Here is a 22,943-nt window from a genome sequence, read left to right on the forward strand (position 1 = left end):
TGTGTAGAAGTGAAACAATTCCCTCCTTTGGGTCAAATTTGTGATTCATATTTTATGTGTAGAATGTTGAAGTTGTTGGGTTTCTCATGTTGAGTGAATTTAGAACCCAATGTGAAATATTATGAAACATCGTTCAAATGGAGGAAGTGAAGGCGTGGAGGCTTAAAAATAGACATTGATTTGGTAGATTGAGTAGTAGGAAGAGTTTTCTCCATCCAGTCCAATGGTATTTAAGCGAGGATTGTTGGTGGTGGGAGCTTTGAGAAAATGGTATTATGTAGTTTCGTGATAGAAACAATTTTCTGAATTGATAGATGCCAACATACTGTAGAGGAAGCCAAGTATTCCAAATTATGGGTGTAAGCTAATCCATGTACAATTTGTTCAGTAGATTAATAAAAGAATTGAGCCGTGCAACAACATAAGGGTGGTTTTCTCCCGAAATGGTTTCCACCAGAAATACTTGTGCTCTTGTTGTTCACATGTTTTAATAACTAATGTTGTGCATGTGCATGGATATTTGAGATTGTGGAGAAGATTTATAATTGGTATAAAGGCTATTACTATTAATTCACCCCCCAACTCCCCCCTCCTCCCCTTTAGTAGTGAATATATTTCCAATAGATTTCCATTCTACAGATCAATAGAGTAGAATTGTCTCTTGTTTTTCAGTTTGAAATCTTGAGCAGTTGCAATTTCTATCAAATTTCTACAACTCCCTCCTCTTTCCCATCTTCCCCTATCAACAACCCTTCCCTATCAACAACCCTTCCCCCTATGTCTTGGCCTGTCCCATTAACGTTGCTTTGCAGCTCTCCGAATCCGGGTAACCCCTGGTATGCATTGGTCCCCTCTTAACCATTGCACCCCCCCTTCCAATTTCACCAAGAGTGGATGGTACCACTTGCTGCCACAACCAAACTGAAGTCACTGGATCTCGAACTTGACAACTCCAGCTCGAAGTTGTTCGCTTCTGTTGCGGGCTAGACTTCAACTAGAACCCCCAAACTTCTCATCACTTTTGCTGAATACACCTTCAAGTTTACAATTTTGAGCGTGCGTGCATAGGAGGAGAACTAGTGCACACACCACTCCTTCGTCTCCTCGATACCCAACAACCATAACCAAACAATAGGAAATGCAAATCAAACTCCACCAGACGTTTAAAAAAAACATGACTTCCTTCTCGATTCTTCTTAGCACCTGCCACTTGGGCCTCTTTTCCCTTGTACCTTTAAGATGCGTCGAGACTATTACTTCCATTAGTATAGTTGATCATGCACCACATAGGGGAATTATGATATTAATGTTATAATCATAGATATATACACTTAAAAGCAATATATAATATAGTTTTCTATGAACATTTTAATATTATTAATTTTTTAAAGTAAAAATAATTATAAAAATATTAATGTAATCTATTTATATTATGTATTGAAATATATATACTTATATTATGTATTAAAATATATATACATGTGGTTGATAGTGTCTTTTGGATAACGGGTTAATCACTGTGTCAAAAAAGACTTGCTAATTATGAGGGCAGGGGGTGGTTTATATTGGAATTGGAGTTTATAAATCATTATTTCTCAAAAAATAATATAATGTAGAGGGCGTAGATTCCATAAAATGATTCTCAATTTAATACACATTTTAATAAATGAAATAATTTTTTTTCCTGACAATTTAATGGATGAAAAAAATAAAATTCTCTATCCCTTTTTCAGTTTCAAGATCTATTATAGATATTGGCATCCAATTGATATTTTACTAAATATTTAACTCTTCCAGTTCGGTCTGTGTCTTCCATTACTCAATTCACCATTTCAAACTATTCTCATCTTTGTTGTTCTTTAAAATCTACCTGCCAGGTGACATTATATCCAAAATTATGTGTTAAGACGGCGTTGAGCCTGTGGCCGCGATTCGATCAGTGCAAGCAAACAATAAACAAAGCCATTACAGTGCAAATCATGTTTGTCAATTGGGCTCCACTTTCTCTGGCGGTTCGCAGATTATCTTAAAAGCAGGGTTAGTTTTCGATCGCATGTAGAAATTTACGTTCATGCTCCTCGTTTGGACGTTAGATGAGTGTTTGATTGGGATGGTTTCGTTTTTGTCTGTTTTTTTCTCTTCTTTCCTCCGCAACATAGAGGTGAAATGATATCAAATTGACAGAAATAATATTAAACTAAAGGAAAATGTAATTTTAATATATAAATTAAAATGGTTTATATTTAGGAAAGAGCAGAAATATGTTAATAAACTAAAATTTAATTTTTTCTGGAGATAAAACCCATCTAAAAAATCACAAACAGATTACTTTATTAGGTTTTTTTAATTCTATTTTTCATTTTAAAGTAAAGACAATACAATTTTCTAACATTAAAATCCAATACTAAAATATAATAAAAAAATCAAATATTTTAAACTTAATATTACTAAATTTATTAATATAATAACCTAATATTTTAAACTCATTATTAAATCCTAATATTAAGGTTTAAAATATAAAAGTTAATATTAAAATTTAGAACATAGAGTTTATATAATAAGGTTTACAATATTACAATCTATATATATGGATTTATGATGTCATGATTTAAAAATTTTAAATTTATAATAAAATTTAACATTAGAGTTTATAATATTAAACCTAACCATATAAACTCTATTATAAAACTTAATATTAAATTTTATATAATAAACCCTAATATTAAAAACCTTATATTATAAACCCTAATCCACCTTACTTAGAACCTAGAACCTATTGCTAAAGCCGGATCCTATGAAGCATGCTATGAACTCTTTACTTATTACAAACTCTATATTTAATATTAAGCTTCATAAATATTTACTATACACCTAATAATATGGTTGATATGCCTATTTATATAAATAAACCAGATTTAATAAAGTAGTTTTGTGTTGGTATTGACCAGTGAAATATATATATATATATTTCACAAAGTTCAATATTGTTTAAAAAAAAAGTAAACTGCATTCCATGAAGTAAATGAGTTGTCTTTAGTGCGATTTTTTGGACTTTTAAGTGCCACAGAAAAATTTGAGGTGAAATCTTGATTTGTATTATTTAAACTGGTTTTCATCACCCTAAAACACCCCTAAGACACTTTGATTGTGCAGGGATTACCCATCAAATTTGTGATTTCCATAAATTGCTGCCGAATTTTAGAAAAATTTGACAAAAACCCACTGTAAAAACTTTCAAAAATATCACACTAAAAACAACTCCTATAATAAATAATAATGGAAAACGTTTAGTCCAAACACCATTTTCAAATTCTGAGATATATATTGTATTGAACGCAGAGCCATTGGCGGTTCACTTCTTTTAAAAACGAACATTTAACCGAACACATACCATAGCACACTATCGCATATATCGATATGGACTCTTTTTGAGCGGGTGGCGGCATGGAACGCACCTCTGCCCTACCAACTATCTAGACAAAACTATATATATATATATATTTATTTCCACGTAGCCCTAGCCGTACCGCTTCTAGAATTGATTTCCTTGGAAGGTCTGTCCAAATTGCCAGTCGGAGGGAGCCACGTTGTACGAAGTAACCGTTCGGCCACCGCTAGAGGTGACTTGGAAGGAGAGAGCTTGGCCCTTGAGATTGGTATTGCACTGCCAGTTCTGCCCCCAGTTCCTTCTCAGAGACACCCACCCCGTATTCGACCCCTTCACCTTCACGTTTGCCACCGCGCCGTCTCCGCCGACATTGGTAATGAGGATGAGGTAGAAGTAGTAGTTGCCATTAATGGTGAACCTCATTCCTCCTCCTTTCACACACGCCACTCTGCAAACAATCATCATAATGTTACCTTATAATCATTTAACCTTTCAAAACTTAGGCGTAGATTTCTACAGAATTAAAGCAGAGAAAGTTGAATATATTATACCTTCTGTATTGGATTGGCACGATTCCAGCCTTCCAGATGGCGAGATGTTGGAATGCAGGCATGGACATGTCGAAGTGCTCTCGGGGAGGATTGCACCATCCGCCATTGTCGCTGGGGTGGGCGTAATTGGGGGGGCAGAAATTGGTAGCGGTGACCACAATAGAAGGGCTGCCTGGCAGACACCATTTGGGGTCATCCACACATTTTATCTCGAAGCACGCGCCGCAGGATGCCCCATTGTTGAAGAGAGCAGTGCTTAGAGCAGCAGTGTTGGTCCCATAGCCTTGACTGTATAAGTTGCCGTAACCACAGGCACCCTCTGCAACATTAAACACATTCATATCAATAAAAAATAATCATGGAGAGCTTATCAGCTAATTAATGATGAATTAAAAGAATAAGAACCGGAAATGGTTAGTACCCATGGTTCCCGCAGCATCTGCACCTCCATAGAAAGTAGCATGAGCATACTTCCATCCGCCATTGAGATCCTGAGAAGCAACTAAGGTATTAGCGATGAATATGATAGAGACTGCTGCTACTAAAACAAACTGAGATGTCAACATCTTGCAAACAATGAGAGCTCCACTGCATCAAAATGAAAGAGACTTGTGATGGTAATGAGGGGGGAGGCGATGGTATTTATAGTGATGGGATGTAAAATGCATTCAATGCCGTGGTGAGTCCCAAGGCAAGACCAAATCCGAGATCACCACACGGGAAGAAGTCAAACGCATAGTCCAATTTTACTAACGCAATATTTTAATTTGTAAATATGTTTGGTTAGAATATTATGGGTAAATACCACGGTTAAAAATGATGCTAAAAAAATTTATATGATATTTTTTATTAATTAATTGATTTTAATTTTTATTAATTAATTGATTTAAAAAAAAAATAAAAATAGATGTTTTAAATTTAAATGGTAATTATGGTTGAAAGTATTTAGAATATATTTTTATTATTTATTTAATGTTTTTGGATAACTGATAAAAACAAATATTTAATATAAGATTTGAATTTAGATTTTATTAATTTTAAATGGTATTGTTTAAATATATTAAGTTTTGGATTTTTTTAAGTGTAAATTTTGTAATTTTTTTTAGTTTATTGTTATTTTAAATGAGTTTTTGATTATATATAGATTTAACACCATAAAAAGCATTTGGGACAATCTGATTATGAAGAATTTTCAATTCAAATTAATGATTTCAAAAAATATTTGTCCGATTTTGAGCAAATTAGATAAAAAATAATATACCGAAAAACATTCCAAAACTCAACACAAATAAACTATGACATTTTAAATATTTTTTTAATAAATTATATTAATTTTTTTTTTAAATAAAAATTATTTATTTAAAATTAAATATTTTGTTGGGTAATAAATCCAAATTCCAAAAACTATTATAATTTTTTTATATAAATAATACATTATTTATTTATATATATTATACCGAATTAAAATAGTAATTCATTAATAAAAATTATAATTATTAATAAAATAAAATTATTAATAATTATATTTGGATTACTTTTAATAAACAGAGTCTAATTAATAAATGAAATGACATTTTTTTTAGGGTATTTGTTTGGTTAATTTTAACCCAAATCTAATAAACAATTTTAAAAACTTGAGTTTAAGTTGTTTAATCTATAGAATTGGAGTGCCCATGAAGTTTTTCATGGTGTTGAATCCATTTATAAATTAGAAGATTTCTTTTAAACAACAAAAAATCACAATGCTTGAAATTGTATTGCTTGATTCCTGTGAAAAAAAACCATTTAATCTATAAGTTACAGTGTGCCCTTTTAATATTTTTTTGTTTAAATTGATTATTGGTATTTAAATATATAACAATAATAGGGGAAATATAAAATTAAGATAAATATATTATTTATATAAAATTTAATAATAAAATTGATAATATTTTTATTTTTATTTTTTAATATTAAAAAATATATATGGCCTAGTCTAACTTATAGATGAAATAGTCTTTTTTATAAGAAAAATGGTCATGAAAAAAGTCATTTCGTCTATAAGTTAGATTATGCTAATATATATCAGTTATATATATATGAATTATTTTTGAAATGTTTCAATATATTAAGAAGAAGACTGTACAATTGAGATAAACATGTTATTATATTGAATTTAAATAAACAAAATTTAAATCAAGTTAAAATAGTCCACAGCTCCAAGGGTAACTTAATTACCTCGTACCTAGTCATAGGGAGGTCACTGGATCAATTCTCCTTGAAGCCCTTAGGGTTAGCCTCTTCTAGTTTGGCTCCCTGGATGTGATCCCTTATTATCGATCTGCCTGGATATTAAATAACTGGGGTTAGCCTCTGAGCTAGTTTAGCCTTTGAGCTAGTTTGGCTAGGGAGATGTGATCCCTTTACATGCTACTTCATGATATTAAATAAGTGGGGTTAGCCTCTAAGCTATTTTTTGGCTCGCTAGATGTGATCCCTTTACAGGCTACCTCATGATATTAAATACATACTAGTTATAACTAGGGTTAGCCTCTAAGCTAGTTTGGCTCAGGAGATGTGATCCCTTTACATGCTACTTCATGATATTAAATAAGTGGGGTTAGCCTCTAACCTAGTCTATGGCTCGCAAGATGTGATCCCTTTATAGGCTACATCATGATATTAAATACATACTAGTTATAACTGGGGTTAGCCTCTTAGCTAGTTTGGCTCAGGAGATCCCTTTACATGCTACTTCATGATATTAAATAAGTGGGGTTAGCCTCTAAGCTAGTTTTTGGCTCGCTAGACATGATCCCTTTACAGGCTACCTCATGATATTAAATACATACTAGTTGAATGATGTAAATTAAATAACATAATATATCTTACATTGTTAAAATTAAACCAACCTAGATTCATCTTAACTCCAGATCTACCAAGTCTTGAGAGGGATCAAATCTTTTGAGATGCAATCCTTTTGAGAGTGAAAAGAGAATTGGTCCCTCTCCACACAGTTGGTAGATTAGGAGTTAAGATTGATCTAGGTTGGTTTAATTCCCCCTTTTAAGTATGCTATATTCCACATGAATACCATGAGTTTTCATACACCTACAATTAAAAAACTGCTAGTAAATTGACCAAGTCAAGTTGATCTTAACTACCCAACAAAAATTAATAAAAATAATAATGATAACATATATTTATTATTTTATTTTGAAGTTATTTTGATTTTAATATAGGGTATTTTTATTTTTATTTTATTTTATTTTGACAGAGTCAAAATGTTTATGGAACATTACATTACAACATATCTACCACACTAAGCTGGAGAGGCACAAAAAAGTCATTAAACACCTAAAGTATAACTCTTTTCAATTTTTTTTATTTTTATTTTTTTATTGACTTGATCTACAGAGGATTTGAACCTTGGATCTCATGGTTTAAATAATACTTCATAACATGGTGGTCACTAATTGATTTGCCCCCTATGTCACTAGTTTTATTTTAAATTATTATTATCACTAAAAAATAACAAAAAATAATAATATATAAGTTAAACATCTATACATTTGAAAAAATATAGAATAAGATTTTTAACCAAGAAGATTTACCCCCATATTACCTTCGAGATACTTTTTAATCTATAAATAGGTTTTGTTACAATACCATGGGCCAATACCATCACTTATCAATACCTACATGTCTAGAAAACCACAACTGGCTTCATATGACACTTGTTCATATGATTTTTTTTTTAATTAAACAATTTAATTAAAAGGGAAAAAAGAACATAACTACTTGGCAAATAAATCTGAAAATTTTATTTGTGTATACTACTATAGTAATCTTTATCATCCATCTAATAATGATTGATAATTAAATATATAACTCATGTGCATATAACACACATTTATATGACATTTATTATATTATTAATTAATTGATTTAATTAAATGATAAAAAGACATACTTATTTTTTAATATAAATTTTAACCTTTGATTTGTAATTACTATTATGAGTATTCTAGAATATTATGTGAAAGTTAAATCTCTACCATCTACCTAGTTGTTAGATGGATGGTAAGGATTTAACCTTCACTAAATATGCATTAAATATTTTTAATAGTAGTCATGATAAAAGGTTGATATTTATGCCAAATTAGTTATATATTTTTTACTTTTAAATTTATTATTGCACCCACAAAAACCTAGTATGGGGTAGATCTCACCTAACCCAGTATGTGGTAGTTGACCTGAGAGGCTCTACAACCCAGTATGGGGCAAACATAAACATTTAACATTTTTAATCTAATGTCGACCATATTTAAAAATCAATCTAATTATTATTATGTATAAACACAATATAAATTTAAAATATAAAGAGATTTACTAGCACTAAAAAAAATCGCTATATAGTAAATAAATAAAAATATAAAAAAATTGGATGTATGATAAATAAATAGATCTTCTTTTTATACTTACTCCAGAGATATGGTAAATAAATAAAAATATAAATAAACTAGAGGTATGGTAAATAAATAAAAAACATCTTTTTATATTTACTCCATAAACCTTTTTATAACTACTAAAACAAAACAAAAAATATTTATTTAGGCAAAGCCTATGGGCCAAATACCATGGGCCAAATACCATATTTATAAAAGAAGTATGGTAAATAAATTAATATAAAAGAGGTATAAAGAGGTATAGTAAATAAATAAAAATATATCAAATAGGATTAGAAATCAACATCTAACCTCCTAGATCGAGTGTAGATAAAAAATACCATGGTAAATAAAAGAGCTATGGTCAATAAATAAAAATATAAATAAGTTAGAGGTATGGTGAATAAATAAAACTTCTTTTTTTAATATTTACTCCATAATCCATTTTATATTTACGAACACTCAAAAAAAGAGGTTTTGTTTAGGTGTAGCCTATGGGCCAAATTATTATTAATACCATGCAAAAAAAAACATTATTAACCCTAATAATAATAATATTATTATTATTATTATTATTATTATTATTATTATTATTAAATCTAATATTCATATTAATATTATTAACTTTAATAGCTTTAGATTAATACAATATTAAATTTGTTATATTATAATATATTAATATATCATGATATATATTAATTCTAGGTATATATGGGAGGGAAGAACACAGACATAGAGTGATAGAGGTGGAGAGATAGGGGGAGTGACGATAGAGAGATGGAGATAAATTGAAGGAGAGGGGAGAGGATGAACGAAGAGAGAGAGGGAGAGGAGTGAGAGAGGTAGAGAAGGGTAAGAGAGGGAGAGGGAGACACAAAGATGGAGGAGGGAGAGAGAGAAGGAGAGAGGGAGGGATATAGTGATAGGATTGGAGGGCAGAGAGAGAGAGAGAGAGAGAGAGAGAGAGAGAGAGAGAGAGAGAGAGAGATGGGGGAAGAGAGAGGGAGGTAGGAGAGAAAGGGGGAGAGAGGAAGTAGGAGAGAGAGGACTTGAGAGAGGGAAGAAGAGAGGGAGGGATATAGTAACAAAGTTGGAGGGTGAAGAGAGAGAGAGAGAGATGTGGGATAGAAAGGGAGAGAGAGGAAGGAAGAGAGTGGATGTGAGAGAGTGGAGAGATGGAGGGAAAGACATATGAAGTTGGAGGGGGAGAGAGAGGGAGGTAAGAAGAAAGACATAGAGAGAGAAAGGTTGACAAAGAGAGGGAGTGATAAGGAAGATGGAGAGAGAGGGAGAGAGGACAACATGAGGAAAGAGAGATAAGCGAGGGAACGGCAGATAAGCGAAAGAGACAGAGAGAGGAGAGGAGGAGGGAGGGATAGATAATTAGATTGAAGAAAGAGAGTGTATGTTTTGGGGGTGATATAGAGAGACAAAGGGAGATATATATATTGATGGAAGGTGAAGAGAGAGAAAAAGAGAGAGATGGAGAGAGGGAGGGAGGGATAACAAGATTGATAAATATGCAGTGAGAGAGTCTATGTGTTTGGGGGGCTAAGATAGAGAGACAAAGAAGGAAATATGGAGGGAGATATAGATATAGATGGAGGGGGAGAGAGGGAAGAATATTTCTTGCACTAGAGGCATTGATTTCAGTGTAGATGGCGATTTCTAATCCTATTTGATTGCTTTCACTAGATGCATTGATTTTAGTGTAGATGGTGTTTTCTAATGATATTTTATTGCTTGCACTAGATGCATTAATGTGAATCTAGATGATCTCTAATTAAGATGATTTCAGTGTAAGCATAAAACATTATTCACATTGTACAATGATTTTTGTGTTACGGTAATTGAGCTTATTAATATTGGAGAGCAAGAGAGACAAGGTATGGTGTTTACTACAACAACTCAAGCTAAATATTTAAATGGTTTACAATTTCAACTATCCTTTGCATATAATCTATATGAAAAGATGACAAAACTAACAAGGGTGACAATAAGAAACTAGCTTGAAACCAACCTTGGCCGCACATGACTGAAACTATGCTAGATTTATCTTAACTCTAGATCTATCAAGCACTAAGAGGGATCAAATCTCTTGAGGTGCAAACCTTTCTTCAAGTTTTTCACTTAAGAAAGAGGTTTACACCTCGAGATATTTGATCCCTCTCGGCGCTTGATAGATCTAGAGTGTTGGCGGGAAAAGCTTCCTTAAGGTAAGGGTTGACAACCTCAACAAATCGAAGGTAGACTATAAACAATAAGCATACATTCAAGCAAGAAAGCTATGTAAACTACTAAATTTGGGTTTGAGAGAAGTACCCGTAGGTCCTACTTTTGATGTCGATCTCGTAGGGTCCAAAACCTCCGCTTCCTCCAAAGTTATCAGACTTGCAACACAATTCAGAGAAGCATATACATAGCAAGTAGTTCAAAGTGAATGCATAATAAACATGTTAGATCATCAAACATAAACATATAAATCATGATATATTATAAACGCATCATAAAAACATGAGATCATAACTTATCAGGAATGGGGCAAAGCTTCTTTATTGATATAAGCAAATAGCAGTGGAAGAATACAACCTGATCTGACCACTGCACCAACGAAACCTTCCTTTGGATATTTCGAGCCCAAGCCTCAAAGATCACTTCTCAAGCATGTCCGAAAGGATGTCATATAATGGAAGGTGAACATCTCTGAAAGGAAGCAAGGGTTTCCTATGACTAGGAGTGTAGGAGGCATAAGGAAAATTAGACTTGATCTGGGGAAAAAAGGACTTTAATGTCAATATTCTATCTCCTTCTATGATTTTGGCCTTCTCATGAGGTGTATAAACACCACTAGAAATCAGCTGATTCAGTTAGGCCATGGGATCCTGTAGGTGGGCTTTCAGTGAAACCCGTAAACCTTGCCTGAGAAATAGGAAATATTTTTAATTTTTTCATATTTTAAATTGTGTACGTTGGTTTTGTATTATGGTACCGCATGTGTACGCACCTTTGAAAGGTAAGAGTTGCATATGGAATATTATTTTTTAATAAATGATCAAGTATGAATGAGAAAGGGTTGCCCAAGGCCATGTCAGAGCATCATAACTACTGAAGTGATGAATGATGCTATAACAGATGCCCCCTAATATATGAGGTCAGAAGGGGTACATGATGGTCTAAATGTATTAAGTACAAAGAGAAATCATTTGAGGACCTGAGAGGAGATCATCAAATTCCAGCCTACTGAATACCTGTAGAAGGAATAAGATAGAAGACTCATGTCTGAGGTGGGCATACCCATGCTAAGAGGTAGTAAAGCATGTCCAACGATCAAGTATGAAGTGGATCCATCATGTATACGTAAGTGTATGAAGAAGACTCACGAATATAGAGTGGATCATCTGATCATAGCCGCAAAGGAACACAACGGAGCTATGTCTCAATATCACATATAGAAGAACTAATCAATTATGCTCGAAGAATGTGTGATCACTTATGCTACATAACTGATCCTCATAATAGTACCATGACATATAGGTGGAATAATAGTATTGCATAAAACTTGGGTGTCAACATATAGATTACTGTTGATGTTATCACCAAAAAATTGATCATCTAGCCTTAATTTACTAGATGAATCGAAGTACACCATGTAAGGTCAATCTTACCATAGTAAAATTGCTTTCACTGTGAGAAATTACTTAGGAAACCACATTTATTAATTAATTTATAATTAAACCCATGAAGAATAATTAAATAAATCACTATTTATTTAATTATCTTCTAGGAATAATTAATTAAACCATTGTTTAATTAATATTCCTTATCACATTTGACCCAATTATGAGAAATAAACAGATAAATTATTAATTATCTTATTTTTCTCTAGGAATAATTAATTAATCACTAATTAATTATTATTCCTTGTTAAGTTTGACTAAATCCCTTAGAAATAATTAAATAAATCATTATTTGTTTATTATTCCTTAACCATATTTCTTGAGATGATAAATAAATCATTTTTTTTTGCTAAGCTTGGCAGGTCTATTCCATTTTCTATTATATAATAGGTGAATTTACACCACACAGATTAACTGGGTGACCTCAACTCGCCCCGAGGGAAACCAAGTCTGTTGGCCACTGGTCACCGTTATAAGCCATCCAAAATCAGAATTGTTTAAGTCTTTCTAGCTAGGCTAGATAAGTCTCAATCTCATGTCCAAATACTACATAACTGTAAAAACTAGCATATGCAACTGGAAAATTAAAAGCTAACCGCATAAACCAAAATTATGCACGGGGGAATCTAGTCTTTCTTCTCCTCAGAGGCACATGCGATTGGAGTTGGATCTTTAGCAGTAGCCCTTGGCATTCCATATAGCTCTAGAATGCAAGGGATGTGGCGGTCAATCTTGTCCATTTTGACGTCCTGTTTGTGTAGCTGGAAAAGAATTTTGTCCATATATATTTTGTAATTTTGTAGTCCCTAGACTGTAACCGCCATCCCCACAGAGATTTGTTCCATCGCCTTACCAAGTAGGCTCTTCATTAAGTAATATAGGTAGAGTGTTTGTTTAAACTGTGTAATTCTCGCTCGAGTATTCCCTGGATTTGGGACCAATGTCCTCTAATTTTCCAGCTCATCCTCAGTCTTACTTTCTTGCTTAATCTCTTCTTCCGAATCTTCCATTAACTTCTGAATTCCAGCATTCATCCTGTCTCGGTATGATGCTGCCGCCTTTGCGATGAGGTGCTCTAAAGGTTTATGGCCCCTGTGAGCTTCCGACGTGCTCGGTCCCTTGTATGTCCCAGGGGTCGGGCCTCTCCTACCATGCCCATGTCCTCTCACTGCTTGGGCCATGAACTGTTCAACAGAGCCCTGTTGACACCCAAACGCAGTTAGATTCGTCAAACTTTTCTCAACACCCCACCTTTGCCATTCATGAATTTCCTCTCCTCCATACTTCTCTGCGTGAGTGTAAGGGTAGCCCAGAGCCCACAGGTGCCAGAGGGGGTGTGTTTTAGACTCTTCTCCCAAGGCCCATCATAGTACCCCTCCCCCTTGCTATGGATTATATGCCGGTCATCCCGCTGCGTCTCAAGCCGAGCTCGCAGGCCCTTCCAGAGCCTGGCAGGACGCCTGCAGTGATTCCATCTTCTTGCACCCTCAGCCAACAGATGAATGTCTTAGCTTCGCTTGCCCCTCCGGCAAGTTTGCCACATAGGGTTCCTAGCTTTGCCTTCAATGCCATACGGGTTCCAACTCTCCCAATGGTTTCTCTGCATCCTATTTCCATGGTTGTAGCCCCATCCCCCTGCCCTCAGCTCTTCCCTGCCTCTCTCTATAGCTCCTAGCCCCCCTGGAATTGCAATGGTGCTATCCCTTGTCCCCTTGGCCTTAAAAACTAAGCATAGACCTGCATAGCTTCACAACTCGCTTTTTCCCACTCCACATCCATGGTTCTAGCCCAATTGGGAGAGAATAAAAATGCAAAACTAGGCCATGGCATGCCCTTGCCACCACCATTTCCGCCCATAAAATTCTAATCCCCATTCAGGCATTTTCCCCTCCCTTTCCCCGAGTAGAACCCCAACCAAATCATAGAATCAAAACAGAGACAGGACCAAATTTCATACCCGAATTCAGGCTTCTATCTGCAACCAAGGTTCCCCTCTTGTCGTATACCTTCCTCGGATTTGTATCTCCTCCCTTCTCCACAGTAGTTCTCACCTACCCTGCATGTCAAATGACCTTGCCTTCTCCACCACCCTACCTTATTCCCTTCCTCGCCACCTTGCCCACTTACCATCCATGAATTCATTCTGAAGGACACCACACCCCCTACCTTGAGCATGTGAGGGGCGACGGTTATTATGGCCCTCGTACTACACATATCGACTCTGTTGGGTTATTATTTATCCATAATAAGAGAGCTTAGTCATTTATCCAACCTTGCAATGCCCATTGTTTCTCTACACCAAGATAACTTCTCAGAGCTTATTGATTTTATCAATGCATCTACAGTATTCTTCAAAGTGTCCACCTTTACCAGCAACACCTTTTTGTCTTCTATCATATCCCTCACAAAGTGATACTGAACATTAATGTGCTTTGTCTTTGAATGATATGTAGGGTTCATTGCCAAGAAAATTGCACTTAGGCTATCACAGTCTATCCTTATAGCTCCCTGTACTAACCCCATACTTGAACACAATCTCTGCAACCAAACTGCTTCCTTACTTTCATGAGTGGCTGCCATGTATTTTGCCTCTGTAGTTGATAGTACCACTACAAATTGTTTCTTACTCATCCAACTGACTGCACCTCCAAATAGGTTAAACACATACCCACTTGTAGATCTTCTTTGATCCAAATCTCCAACCCAGTCTGCATCAACAAAGCCACGAATATCCAACACTTTGTCCAATCCTGGTCTTCCTCGGTAGCACAAACCATAATCACTAGTGCCACACAAATACCTAAAAACCCACTTCATTGATGTCCAGTTCTCCTTCCCTAGTTTTGACACAAACTTTCTCAATACTCCCACTCCATGTGCAATGTTTGGTCTAGATAAATGACTAAGCTCTCTTGTGGCCCCCTGTGGAAAGAAAACAACAAGTGGGAGAATGTTGGGTTGTGTTATATTCTTTCCATGACTAGCCCATGTAGTTAACTGAAGGGTCAGAGGGAAGACAGAGCCCCCCCTTTCGTTGCACCGATTGTGTAGTGGGGTGGTCATAGGGGGTTTGAGGGGTGTAGGTAACCCCCCTCTATGGGGTCCGGGGAATCGCCCCCGAAAATTTTGTTTTTTGGACCCTATATTAGGTTGGGCAGACCTACCTATGGTTTTGTGCATGGTTTTCGCACATGGTTTTGGACGCAATGGTTTTCGGTCCATGGTATTGGATGCTTCGACATGTATAAATATGTATTGTAACATTGAAAGGAACATAATGAAAAATCAAGCTGGTCATCCCGGTTTTGGGATCCAGGGGAAAATCTCTGTGTATATGTGTTTTATGTGTTATGCTCTCACATTGTTTATTTTTTGTGTTTTAAAATTCATATGCAGGTAATTTCTGTACAGGGTTAAAACCTATGTTAGGTGATTTCTTTTCATACACCTTTGAGAAGAAAACACTATAACAAAATTGGCAACTCCGTTGGGTTTTCTACTTCTAATGTAGAAACTTGGGTGACCTTCAGTTTTTAGCTTAGGGTTTCTTATTTTTTCAGCCTCTTAATGTTTTTTACTAGCATTCTAACCCTAGATCTGTCAAATTTCTAACTTCTGGAAGTTTCCTGGTCTTTTTCGCAGGTCAAAGGAACCAGTTACAACTGAGACGACAAATTTTTTTGAGACTTGCCAACTGGGAAACAACGAGCAGAAATCACACTTTTCTGCCCCAAAAGTGTGATCTGGAGGTCTAGAGCACACCTTCTGGCCCAAAAAGTGTGATCTCCTAGGAATTAGGTCAATACCTATGATTTTTAGGGTTTCCAAGATTTTTTCAGATCTTTTTATGGGTTTTGTTGAGAGTTGTCTGTTGAGTTGGTTAACCATTGTCTTCACCCCGCTTAGGCCTTGATTTGCGTTGATTTACTCGTCGAAGTGTAATTTAGCCCCTTAGGGCTTATAGTATGCTTCCACCTTTATAGGAGGATTTTAACTGAGTAAGAAGACTGAGTTTATACAATGCTTTTAGCCACATTTTCTATACCTGTAACCTTCTGTTCTAGATCTTCAAAGATAGGTTGTTTCCATCCAAAGTTTCATATTAAACCTTGTTTGGTCATTTCTCTTAGGGTCCCATTGGTTACCCTAGGTTTCACACCCATCTCCCTATCTTTTTGCAGTGATTTCTATCTTTGTTTTTTTGTTGTTGTTGCACCACTTTCCAGTAGCATAGTGTCATTTGATCCCAGTCACACTGATGCTTAAATCTCTTTCCCTTTTTAGTGTTTTTTCAGTTGATTTCGCCACCAACCAACACAGTGTTTGCAAACCCAGTTTGGGTGGGGTTTAGTTGATTGATTTGGTGTTCATTTTCTATTTTCAATTTAAATTTATTTTCAGCAAACATTTTTCTTTTTTCAAACACGATTTGGGCTTAATTAATAAACAAACTTTCACACACAATCACACCTTAAGAGAAGGGTGTTTGTTTTACACCGCCAAGCCAAGACTTAACATAACTAGTTTATCTTCCTACGTAGAGACAAAATCACTTGTTGATCTCCCTTCACCATTTCTGGGTCACTTGTGTCTTACCACCATTGTGCCACCAAGGCATTTGTCGTGGAGACTCTTAGGCCTTCATCCTTAGTTTCCAATTGGGCATATTACTCCTCCCTGCAAGGTTCGAGTTCATAGTCCCCCGAGTCCCCATATCGACTCTTCTTCTGGTTGATCTGATTCCTAATTTGATTCTGAGCCTCGTTCACCGCATATCATCACCATGTCTGGACCCACAGATGGTGCAAGAACCCAACTTGGTGTTGGCTCCAGTTCTACCCCAGTGATCACATCTATCAAAACCGTCTCAGGAACCATTCTGGCAGTCCCCATGCTCCCTTTTATGGACGGGTTAAGTCTCCCAGATTTTAGCCAGTTGATAAATGAACCAATACACCACGATGCTGGTTGGCCTACTGTTTCGACTAAGCTTCCATCCGACATCCCAAAGTTTGAGGGTAATTCTAGAGAGGACCCTACCAATCAAGTCTGCTCCTTCCATATGTGGTGTTGATCCAATTCCATTACCGATGACTCCATTCGTCTTTAGTTGTTCCAGTGCACGCTCACTAGAGATGATGCAAAATGGTATGTAGACTAGCCCACCACATCTCATTCCATTTTTGTGATGCTTGCTAAAGTGTTCCTCTCATATTTTTAGTTACCTCTCCGATACAACATTGGTACCGAGCTCTTGGCCATATTCCTTCAGTCCTATGCCACTCGTCTTTCTGATCATGTTCAAGAATGGCATAGAAGGAGGAGCACATGCCATGCCCTGCCCTTTGAAGACCATGTCTACCTCGATTGGTTTCTTAGGAGCCTTTCATCACCCAATGCCAAAGATGTCTCGTCCCATTTTCCTCAAACAGAGGAAGAAGCTCTCCAAACAACTCTAAGATATGACTTGATTTATGCACAATCTGGTTATGTCTATACCGTCATTCTAGATCTCCCTCATCCTGGAGATGCCAATGCACTGGGGGCATCTCACACGCGATGATGGTATCATTGGATCCATTTCACATTGTTCTCCATATACTCAGTAAAGTTATGGCTACCTGTAGGGGGCACCACTTCCTCCAATACTTATGCCCCTCCTGCTAGCAACATGTTTTCAAGGCCAACCAATTCTTAGTCTGTCTATCAAATCATCGCTCCTCCACCATCTTATCCCTATGCACAGTCAAGCTCTCCAACCCCTCAACCATTAGCTCCATAGCCTCCCATGCATCCTCAACCCTAGCAGCCACCACCCCCTCAGGCTCAAGTGCTTGCACAATAGATTGCGACCAATACCAAAATTTGAAGAAAAACAATAAGGGGAAGAGTAACAAGGGTAACTAGGTTAATCAAGGTAATCAACCTAGTGAATCCCAGGGGAACCAACCTAACACCAACAAACAACAACATGGTAGTCAACCCAAGCAGAAAAAGGTTCGTACAAACAAGATTTGTGCATGTTGTGGTGTACATGGCCATTATACACATGAGTGTCCTATCTTACCCTAGATGCGATAAACGTGGGAAGCTCAATAAGCTTCTATAGGTCAATCACACATCCAACAATTGCCTTAGAATCTTGCACCGTCTCAACCGAAAGTGCTTACAAATCCTTTCCCTCAGCAAGGATTTCTTTCTGCTCAACCTCAGCCATGTCAAGCAACCCATCCCCCACAACCGTTGGGTCCTTGTGACTACCAAATGCTCATGATGAATTTTGATGAGGTTAATACCTCTGATATCAACCTAAAAAATCGGTCACGTAAATATGACAAGATATCGACTTCATCCACCTTTGAGTCCAAAACCAAAACATCTACTAAGCCTCTTACGATACCAAATGATCCACTACAGATCCCTCAACCTAAATTTGAGTAAATTTCTAAGATCCCAAAGGGACCATTATGCCATAACGCGAATTCTAATTGACCTTCCCATACATGCAATATAGTAGATGACTTGGTACAATCACCTGCTTCCATGTCGACGCTGGAAGTGCTCCAACTGTGCCCATCTCAAAATAAAGCTATACTAACTGCTTTGGGTGTAGTAGATCCTTCTGATGATCATTTGATTGTCTTCCCAGTTGATACATCAAAACATCCCCCATTACCTCCATCTGTTGCTTTCCAAATACCAGTCCGAGTCTGTAATTCCATCATCTCCCGATGAATTATTGACGAAGGTGCATCCACCTGTGTGATGTCCACTGTCGTTTGAAAACAACTTAAGTCACCTCAGTTGTCCCCATCCACCATCACTTTGCATGCTTGGTATGGTCACTCCTCCCAGCCACTCGACATGTATCACAATTATCCAGTGACTCTTGCAGGTAAGATTGTACATGTTGACATTGAGGTTATTGATTCCCCTCTAGATTACAACATTCTCTTGGGTTGTAGTTACACTTATTCCATGTTAGTCATTGCATCTGCAGTTTTCCACAAGATGTGCTTCCCACATGAAGGGAAGATCATCACCATGGATCAGTTGACATACTACGAGCCGACATTTGTGACCTCCCTAAGTCCATTATCTCGTCAATGTCAAATAAGTAGTCTTCAACTCCTCTCATCAGTGTTTGACCCAAAGTCTACAAAGATTCCTCAATGTTGGGTGCTTTCCCTGGTCCTCCCCCTCTTATATTTGAGCCTAGCTCTTTGAGTGTTTGCATGTTATAGGTGTCACAGGCTGCTCTCAAGCTGTTTGGTACATTTGGTCAACAACCAGCTCCTCAACACCCTGTTGTTACCCTCTCATTTGAGCCATATGATTCCACCCCCCAGGACCTCCTTCGTTTATGGGTGCCTCTCTTATGTTCTCACCAGGAACTGTTCCTCCAGGTCTCAACCATCCAAGAGCTATTCTGCGGGGACATTACCCTGCAGGCCAGATAAATTTCTTATTTCCTCCTCTAGGAATCTTTTATGTCCCTCTCATGGCTTTGTTGGTCCTCCCGAATATGAATTTGGGGATCCGAGTATGGTACATTGATCCTCTTGCAAGCACTCTGCCTGGTCAGCTAAGACCATATCATGCTTTGAGCACGATTTAACCAGTCCCTATGTCCCCTACCACTACTCCAGTTCCACCACAACCTCAATAGGAACCCACTCCTGTTGCGAAATAATCTGGACATGGGGCCAAATCCAAGAGGAAATGTTAAGTTTTGGTATGTTCTATGCTAGAGCAATTTATTTCATTTCTTTTCCATATTAGCAATCACATCAGCATAAAGTAAATTGCAGATAGAACATAAATATAAATCACAAAAGACAAGCCAAGACAAGAGGACATAGGATGTGGTGCAAGCTAGGGACAAACCCCACAATGTGTGGGGAAAACCTTGATCAATTCTTCTTTTATGTTCTTCAAAGTTCAGCAGAGAAAGAGAGAGAGAGAGAGAGAGAGAATACATTTACAAAAGAAGTCAACATTTTGACTTATCTAGATCTGGACATAGATCATCTCCTATAACGATGAGATCAGTTGAAGACATTCTGCTTCAACTAATTCTCCAAGGTGACTCCTTCACCTATCATCGTGCTGCATCTAGTTCTCTTACTGTACCACTCATACTGCACCATACTGCACTAATCACGTTGCTCATGTCCATGATCTTATCCATCATCATGCTACCCATACTAATGTAGATGGCATTCTATCACTGTTGTTCATTGTGATAGGGTTACTACAGGTATGCCATTCTACCATTGTTGTTTATCATGGTGCATCTTTACTTCATCATTCCTTTCACTAAGATCATCATGTTGCACATTAATATTAGAGCCATCGAGATCATATTCCTTATATACTTATTGATCACCAAGTATAAGTCATATCCCTACAGATGATGAATGTCGAGATGTATATAGTGATATTCTATGCTATAATAGTTATGTAGATAATGTAGTCCTTCTGCTTCAAACCCTAACTACTACGGGCTTGCAGGTTGCATACATGACTGTGTTCTTCATATATGACTTGTGTTCCATATATAAATTGCAGGCTTCATGTATTATCTGCGTTCCATATATAATTCAACTGCGAGCTTCATGTATTATCTGCGTTCCATATATAATTCAGCTGCGGGCTTCATGTGTTACCTACGTTCCATATATAATTCAGCTGCGGGCTTCATGTGTTACCTGCGTTCCATATATAATTCAAACTGCAGGCTTCATGTATTACCTGTGTTCCATATATAATTCAAACTGCGGGCTTCATGTAACTACTGCGGCTTCCATTCGTTAATATTGTGCAGCGTATATGTTAGTGCTATGACTGTGTATACACACATATTATATCAGTCTCTCTGCGGCTACATAACAGCGTGTATGTAAATGCCATGACTACGTTAGATGTCAATCTCTGTGTATACATAATTGCGTATGCCATGACTGCGTTAGATATCAGTCTTTGCATATACATAACAACGTATGCATAACATCGTTGAGTTTCCATGACTGCGGCTCTTGGCTGTGGCTTCATACATAACTGCAGCTCCTTCATTATGCTACGTTTCTTAGAGTCTTTATGTTAGCGAGTGAGGTGCTGTGTGTATAGATATGCGTATGTTACAGCGTATCCCATTACATCGCATGAATGTCTCCATGTCTGCGTTCCTCATCATGTACAGTGTGTAATCCATCATGGACAGCGTGTGAACTGTGTATAATCTCCAGCGTAAGAATGTGTTCTCATACTCTAGGTGATTTCATTACAGGACTGCATTCAGATGTTAGGGCTTCTTGAACAACGTGTAAGCTAGGGCATCATTCACGTATGAGCTGGGGCATCATCCAATGTATCTTCTTGTGTGTCTCTCCATCACCAAAAACCCAAGACGTGGTGAGGAGGAGATCACATGAAGAGTGTGTTTAAAAGACTTCAAATCCTCTCTTATTTATACTAAAAGCGTAAGGTTGAATAGACATGACGTTTGGGCTTCTTGAGCCTACGTAAGAGCTGGTCGGCTAGATAATAAAACCATAATCTAAATAAATTCATATCTCCATAAATACTTATCAGAATCGAATGATCTTTGGATCAATCCTACACCTCTCGATGAGAGGGATCCAATAAAAATATCAGCTACCATAAATAAGCTAACCCACATGAAGTTTGGCCCTAGTTTCCAATTTAACAAAGAAAGAACCTAAGGACTAGGCTCCCCAAGCTCCTCCAGCTCACAAAGCTCCAAAGCCATCACCTCCATGTGCTTTGTGTAAGGTTGTTGGGAATTGCACCAATAATTGTCCCGAGATTCCTCGTCTCAAGCCTTTGGTTCATGAAACATTCCCTAAGTCAAATATCCCTGAGGTCCAAATTACCTTATTGGGACCAGCCAAGAAACTCAAAACGTTGCACACAAATCATCCTTGTGCCTTGTGCAATCATAATGGTCACTATTCCCATTGTTTCCCTTGTCTCGACGAATTTCATGATTTCCTTCAAGCAATTTGCGAATACGAGGCCACTCGTAGTGGATCACCTACTCCTCTACCCATGGATTCTGGTACCACTAGTACACCAGAACAGGGGGACTCTGGTCCCACCATTGTGATCCCCCCCTGATGTTGGGATGACGGACTCCATGGACCATATCCTCTACCTATCATTACCATTGAGTTCCTAGTAGGAAAACATTTCTGAGGTTCCTGTGTGCGCTTCTATCGATCCTCCTTCACTGGAAGCCCAGGTCTCAACATCGGTAGATTTTCCATCTACTGGCTCATCCTCTACCATTTCAGATGATGTGTATGTGAACCTTCTTTCTGATCATGATGCACTAGGTACCACCACCGCATTATGTAGTCAATATTCCTCCAGTCCTCCCACCTCCAATTAGGACATCATGGAATACATGACTACCCATGATTACCCTTGGGATGATATGCACCATCGTGTGTACTTCCTACCATATTTGTGAACCCAAAAGTTTTCTCTCGACTCTAAATACATCCGGTACGTCCATAGCATACTGGGGGCACATAGGCATAAAGGGGTGGGGTTTGTAACATCCCTCACTTTACCCCTATTTTTATAATATGAAATTGTGACTATAATCCCCAGTTGGGAGCCATATATGGTTGAGACAATATTTTTTAACACATAAAATAAACATTTTAAAATTATGGATGAGGGAGAGGACTACCTTATGGATCTATTGTATGAGGAAGAAACTCACTGTGAGCAATAAAATGCCATGATAAATCTAGATTTATTATTTGTGTCATTACAAGTTTGAATAAACCACCTCTTAATAGATGTAATGTGATGTAGTCGAAGAAATGGAGGATAACACCCCTCACCCTCGAAGTTAGAGGAGGTGGTA

General features: G+C 36.9%; 1 protein-coding gene across 1 annotated transcript; it reads right to left on the bottom strand.

Moving 5' to 3' along the window:
- Positions 1 to 3,522: 3,522 nt before the first annotated feature.
- On the bottom strand, positions 3,523 to 4,512 carry LOC149235378 (expansin-A16-like). The gene is made up of 3 exons (XM_089461372.1): positions 4,361 to 4,512; positions 3,940 to 4,258; positions 3,523 to 3,836 (listed from the first exon to the last, which is right to left on the bottom strand). Exons 1-3 carry the CDS (start codon positions 4,503 to 4,505, stop codon positions 3,533 to 3,535), a joined length of 768 nt encoding a protein of 255 aa, XP_089317498.1. The 5' UTR covers positions 4,506 to 4,512; the 3' UTR covers positions 3,523 to 3,532.
- Positions 4,513 to 22,943: the final 18,431 nt, after the last annotated feature.

The sequence above is a fragment of the Pinus tabuliformis genome, chromosome 8, assembly GCF_031772625.1.
Source record: "Pinus tabuliformis cultivar Carrire ecotype Pingquan chromosome 8, CPIR1, whole genome shotgun sequence".
In the NCBI taxonomy this organism is placed as follows: domain Eukaryota; kingdom Viridiplantae; phylum Streptophyta; class Pinopsida; order Pinales; family Pinaceae; genus Pinus; species Pinus tabuliformis.

Coding starts and splice junctions, on each gene's coding strand:
- LOC149235378 (XM_089461372.1), bottom strand. CDS start 4,505: ATGTTGACATCTCAGTTTGTTTTAGTAGCAGCAGTCTCTATCATATTC. Junction 4,259..4,360: donor AGATGCTGCGGGAACCATGG/GTACTAACCATT, acceptor TTAATGTTGCAG/AGGGTGCCTGTGGTTACGGC. Junction 3,837..3,939: donor GTGCCAATCCAATACAGAAG/GTATAATATATT, acceptor GATTGTTTGCAG/AGTGGCGTGTGTGAAAGGAG.